The 6,474-nt window shown below is 39.0% G+C and overlaps 1 protein-coding gene across 1 annotated transcript in view; it reads right to left on the reverse strand.

The window, feature by feature from the left end:
* Window positions 1-4,203: 4,203 nt before the first annotated feature.
* Window positions 4,204-6,474, reverse strand: part of CCNDBP1 (cyclin D1 binding protein 1) — a 34,200-nt gene continuing 31,929 nt past the window's right edge. Inside the window, exon 12 of the mRNA XM_032856697.1 lies at window positions 4,204-4,397. Coding sequence (XP_032712588.1) covers window positions 4,352-4,397 — 46 coding nt within the window. The 3' untranslated portion in view covers window positions 4,204-4,351. The remainder of the gene's footprint in view (window positions 4,398-6,474) is intronic.

The raw sequence follows: 6,474 nt of genomic DNA on the forward strand, positions 1-6,474 counted from the left end.
CTCTTCATATCCTGGGGGGAGAAAGCCTATGAGATCTCTCACTTGGCCTTCCTTTGAATCCCTTTCCATATCACATCCAAGATGTCCCCCAATCTTAACAGTTCCAGCCTCTTGGCTCAAAGTCTGCCAGGACCTTGTGGTGCTGGGTGGACCTGGAATGACTGTGGTTCCAGAGAAAAAGCTGGCTGACCAATGCAGTGAAGCAGATTTTTTGGTAGGAAATGAAGTACTCTCAGAACTTTATATTGGCTGTAGCTGTGTATATGCTCCTTCTGAACACAAAGCAACTCCAATCATTACCTCGTCCCAGAAGCACTGCTTTCTCAAGGCAAGCACCAAGTTCTCGATGGGGAAAGCATGAAGCGTCTGCCCTCTAGGGACTAGCTCCAGGACTGAGACAGTTATGTTGGGCATATATTAAATGCACACACATGAAATAAATACTTCAATCATATATAAACAAAAGAGTAAGTGTAATTGATCAGAGGGAGAGAAGAGGGTGTGGTGAGAATTACTTAGCGGGTTGAGGTCTTCTTCAAGAGTAAGCTGAGAACCAGGAGAACCTGGACAGCAGGGATTGGGAAGTAATATATAATTATTTCATTCTGTAACTGCTGCCTAACAATTGTGAAAAATGATTTCAGGAAAACATTGTGGATGGGAACATCTTATAGAGACAGGGGTTGGAACATTTCAACTACTACACCCTCAGACTCTTTTATGAATCTTGATTTTAACACTACATTCATCATTCATTAACTCTTTCACTTGGCAAATATTCAGAGTTTCTACTAGGGGCCAGGCCCTGAGCTAGGCACTGAGGACAAAAGAAGGACCAGGGCCTGCTCTCAAGGAGCTCAAGTCTAAGCATGTGGAGGATGAAAAATGAACAGGAGGTTGTAAGACAGAGTGATGAGAACTACTGTTGGAGTGAGTGTAGGGTGTTGTGGGAGCATGAGGAGGTACAGCTTGTCTAATCTTGGGACTGTGAATCAAGGAAGGATTCCTGGAGGGAGTGGCATTTAAGCTAAAAGACCAGGAGCTAGCCAAATAGACTCAGGGTCAAAGGGGAGGGGGCGGAGTAAAGCAGTCAGGAATTGCAATCAGTCAGATAGCTAGAGATCAGAGCTGGAAGAGTTAAGAAGCAGGAAAAAATAAGGCTAGAGACAAGAGATGAAAAGTTTCAGGCAGGCAGTCTATTTAGACAGTGATCACCTGCAGGTATCTGTTTCCTGTAAGTCTTGGATCACAGTCATGCCTGCAGTGTCAGTGCTTAGAGTAGATTCTGTTTTGCAGAGCTGAGCAGACTTCATGTGATTTGAGAAGCATGTAAAGGACAAATAGTTCTCTACCCTAGTCTGTCATAGGAGCTTGCAATTCCAACCAGAGTCATTCCTCTGAGTTAATAAAGCCTTCCCTCAATGTCAAGGTTATCTTTCAACTTTTCATTTAACATTTATTGAGAATCTATGTGTTGAATATTCTAGGCCCAAGTAATAGAGCAGTAAACAAAGCAAACAAGGCAAAGGATTTGAATAGATATTTCTCCAAAGATGATAGACAAATAGCCACAAAGCAGACAAAAAGATGCTCAATATCACTAATCATGAGAAAATTCCAAGTCAAAACTACACTGAAATATTAAAGGTAAATGCCACACAATTCTGTAATTCCACTGCTGGAATTAAACTAAACAAAAACATAAGTTCAGAAAGATCTATGCACCCTTATGTTTATTGCAGCTTTGGTTACGATAGCCAAGCTATGGAAGTCATGCAAGGGTCCATTCATAGGTGAATGGATAAAGAAGATGTCACACACACACACACACACACACACACACACAGAGGAATATTATTCAGCCAAAACAAACAAACAAACAAACAAACCAACCAGTGAGATGTTCCCACTTGTGACAACATGGATGGACCTAGAAAGGATTACGCCAAGTGAAATAGGTCAGATAGAGAAAGACATTCCCACATGATCTCACTTACATGCAGAATCTAAGAAAAAATAGACAAAGCAGACAGACTCATAAATAGAGAGAACAAATGGATGGCTGGCAGAGGGTAAGAGAGTGGAGAAATGGGTAAAATGGGTGAAGGGGAGTAGGAGATACAGGCTTTCAGTTATGGAATGAATAAGTCATGGGAATAAAAGGTACAGCATAGGGAATACAGTCAATGGTACTGTAACAGTATTATATGGTGACGGAAGGTAGCTACACTTGTGGTGATCATAGCATAACGTAAAGACTTGTCCAATCCCAGGCTCCTGGATGGTTCAGTAGGTTAAGCATCTGCCTTCAGCTCAGATCATGATGCCAGGGTCCTGGGATTGAGTCCTACCATCTGGCTCCCTGCTCAGCAAGGAGCCTGCTTCTCCCTCTCCCTCTGCCTCCCCTTGCTTGTGCTCTCTCTTCTTTCTCTTTGTCAAATAAATAAATGAAATCTAAAAAAAAAAAAAAAAAAAGACTTGTCCATAAGTCAAGCAGAGAGTCAATTATCATATGGTTTCACTTATTTGTGGAGCATAACAAATAACATGGAGGACATGGGGAGATGGAGAGGAGAAGGGAGTTGAGGGAAATTGGAAGGGGAGATGAACCATGAAAGACTATGGACTCTGAAAAACAATCTGATGGTTTTGAAGGGGCAGGGGGTGGGAGGTTGGGGGAACCAGGTGGTGGGTATTACGGAGGGCATGTATTGCATGGAACACTGGGTGTGGTGCATAAACAATGAATTCTGTTACACTGAAAAGAAATTAAAAAAAAAAAAAGACTTGTCCAATCCCTATACTGTACTGAACTAATGTAACACTGTGTGTCAACTATACTTCAAAAAAAGTCCTATGCTGAGATATTACCTTACACCCATGAGGATGGCTATCTAAAAAAAAAACAAATACAAAAACAAAAACAGAAAATAACAAGTATTGGTGGGAATGTGGAGAAGTTAGAACTCTTGTGTGTTGTTCGTAGTCTTGTAAAATGGTGCAACCACTTTGGAAAACAGTATGGCAGTACCTCAAAAAGTTTAAAATACAACTACCATATGATCCAGCAATTCCACTTCTGGGTATAGATCCAAAAGAACTGAAAGCAGCATTTCAAAGACATATTTGCCCACCATGTCCATAGCACTATTCACAATAGCCAGGAGGTAGAAACAACCGAAAGTCCATCGTTGAAAGAATGGATAATCAAAATTCAGTATATACATACAATGGAATACGATGTAGCCTTAAAAGGAAGAGAATCCTGCCACATGCTACAACAGGGATGAACCTTGAAGACATGATGCTACATGAAATAAACCAGCCATAAAGGGATAAATACTGTATGATTCCACATCTATGAAGTATCTAAATTAGTCAAACTAATGATATAGAAAGTAGAATGATGGTTACCAAAGCCTGAGACAAGGGAGCAGGGTGAGGAGGTTGTAGCTGAATTAGTACAGAGTTTCAGTTCTGCAAGATGAAAAGATTCTCGATCGAGATATCTTTCACAACAATGTAAACATACTTAACACTACTGATTTGTACACTTAAAAATGGTTAAGATGAGGGGCGCCTGGGTGGCTCAGTGGGTTAAAGCCTCTGCTTTCGGCTCAGGTCATGATCCCAGGGTCCTGGGATTGAGCCCCACATCGGGCTCTCTGCTCGGCAGGGAGCCTGCTTCCTGCTCTCTCTCTCTGCCTGCCTCTCTGCCTACTTGTAATCTCTGTCAAATAAAATAAATAAAATATTTAAAAAAAAATTTTTTTTAAAAATGGTTAAGATGATAGGGGTGCCTGGGTGGCTCAGTCAGTTAAGTGTCCAACTCTTGATTTCAGCTCAGGCCATAATCTCAGGGTTGTGAGATTGAGCCCTACTTTGGGCTCCACATTGGGTGTGAAATGTGCTTAAGATTTTCTCTCTCCCTCTCCCTCTGCCCCATACCCATGATCTGTTTGAGCACATGTTTTCTCTCCTTCGCTCTTTAAAAAAAAAAAAATGGTTAAGATGGTAAGTTTCATGGTATGTGTTTTCTACCACAGAATTTTTTCTATGCTGTTCCAACATTTATAAACTTATTAGATAAATAATAATGATAACAATAGCATCCATAACAAGGTCAACAGGAATAAAAATCTCCATTGATTGAGTGCCTAAAACCAAACAAGTAAGACCGGGTTTCAGTCTTCTTAAGTGTTGGTCTATTTCCTATTACCTTTACTCTTGGGGAACAGTCCTCCAGTGATCCCAACTGAAAACTGGGGTGTTTATTGGGGCCCTTCATTCCTCATGGCTGTGGAACTCCAATTTTTATTCTCCAGTAATGTGAGATTGTCAGAAGATATGCTCAGATTCTCAGGCTGTCATCTGCCAATTGTGAATCAGCAAATGTCCTAAAGGGAAAAGTGACATGCTGTTAGGCCCACCTTGCTCTGCTTCTCTTCTCCCTGAGATCTTGATCCCTCAAATCCGTGCTGCCCTGATGCTTTCAGGCAGAGCTTTGAAATATTTTATTCAGCTTTTCTGGTTACTGTCAACAAGGGTGATAGGATCAAGCTAGTCTGCTCTATCTAGAAGCAGAAATCCTTAAGAGATTTTTTTTAAACATTTTATTTATTTATTTGACAGACATCATAAGTAGGCAGAGAGGCAGGCAGAGAGAGAGGGGGAAGCAGGCTCGATCCCAGGACCCCGGACCATGACCTGAGCCGAAGGCAGAGGCTTTAATCCACTGAGCCACCCAGGCGCCCCTTGCTTATTCCATTTAATGATGTAGTTTGGAGATTGTTCCCTATCAGCTAACGCAGAGCTACTTCATTCTTTTTCACATTAGCAGAGTTTTCTGTTGAACACACATCCTGTAATAGGTCTACCTAGTACCTTATTTATGAATGTTTATGTAGTTTCTGGTATTTTGCTATTTTAACTACCAGTACAATGGATATACTTGTATAAACTTCATTTTACATGTTTGATTATTTGCATTAGAATATCTAGAAGTGAAATGGCTAAGCCAAAAGCAGAGGGATTTAAGTTTTGGGTAAATATTACTTAATATTCCTTAGAAAGCTATACCAACTTAGGGGCACCTGGGTGGCTCAGTTGGTTAAGTGTCTACCTTTGTGTCAGGTCATGATTTCAGGGTCCTGGGAATCCCTGCTCGGCAGGGTGTCTGTTTCTCCCTCTCTCTCTGCCCCTCCACCCACTCATTCTCTCTCTCTCTCAAATAAATAAATAAAATCTTAAAAAAAAAAAAAAAGGAAAGAAAGCTATGCCAACTTACATTCCTACTAGTACTTTTAGAGAGTAACTCCCTAGCCATCACTAACTCAGAAAGTTGACAAACTACTCTATCTTTGCCAGTCTGATAGGTGAAAGAAATAACATCCCAGGGTAGTTTAATTTTGCATTTCTATTAAATGAGGCTGGACATGTTTTCATGTATTTAAGAGACACTTGAATTTTCTTTTCTGTCCTATCCTTCATCCTTTTTCCTATTGATTTGTTTTTCTTTATTTATTGATTTGCAGATACCGTTTACATTCAGGAAAGTAAAAATTGCGTTACGAGTTCCAAACATTTCTCCAAATTTGTTGTATATCTTCTAACTTTATGGAGTTTTCCAAGTAAAAAAATTTAAAGGAATAAAAATTATCTATTTTTTTCTTTATGGCTTCTGAGGTTTGTGTTATATTTTAAAAGGCCTTCTCCACGCTGACTTAACAGTCAGTCTATTATCTTTGCTTCTAGTATTTTTAGGATTTAATTTTTTACATTTAGAGTTTTGATCCATCTGGAATTCATTTTGGTGTATGGTGAAAGATAGGAAACCAATTTTACTCTGCAAGCTCGTTGTCCCCAAACCATTTACTACTAAATCCTTATCTTCTCCATTGATTCAAAGTGCCACGTTTAGCCCATATTTAATGTGTTTATTTTGGTCAATGTACTTTTTCAAATGTAGTGATATCATACTATGGTTTAATATCTAGAAAGCTGGTTATACTACATAAGAAGTCAGAAATGTAGCATGACAAGGCCCACTTAGATGTTTTCATCTAAAACATCTTTATATCTTCTTAGATCTTTTTAGATTATATCTGATATCTTTTAGAAATTTTCTTTTGAACCTTAGAATCAGCTTTTCTAGTTTCAGAGAAAAAGCTTGTTAGAATTGTTATTGGGAATGCACTAAACTTAAGAATAGCATTCTAAGTGATCTTTTATAATCATTTTTTTTAGTTGATTTATGGTTTCTAGGTAAAAATCACATTATTTTCAAGTAACGAAAAATTTACCTCTTCATTTCTCATAAAGAATCATTTTCAGGGGGAGTAAAAAAGCAGCAGCTTCATTTCTTCTTCTTCTTCTTCTTTTTTTTAACATAAGATTCTTCAAATGGGCAATGGTTTAAAGTTTTAAAAGTATAAAAGTATAAACAGGAGAAAAATCATCTTCCTACCCCATTCT

This window comes from Lontra canadensis, unplaced genomic scaffold (assembly GCF_010015895.1).
Source record: "Lontra canadensis isolate GAN:19392208 unplaced genomic scaffold, GSC_riverotter_1.0 scaffold12, whole genome shotgun sequence".
NCBI lineage: Eukaryota > Metazoa > Chordata > Mammalia > Carnivora > Mustelidae > Lontra > Lontra canadensis.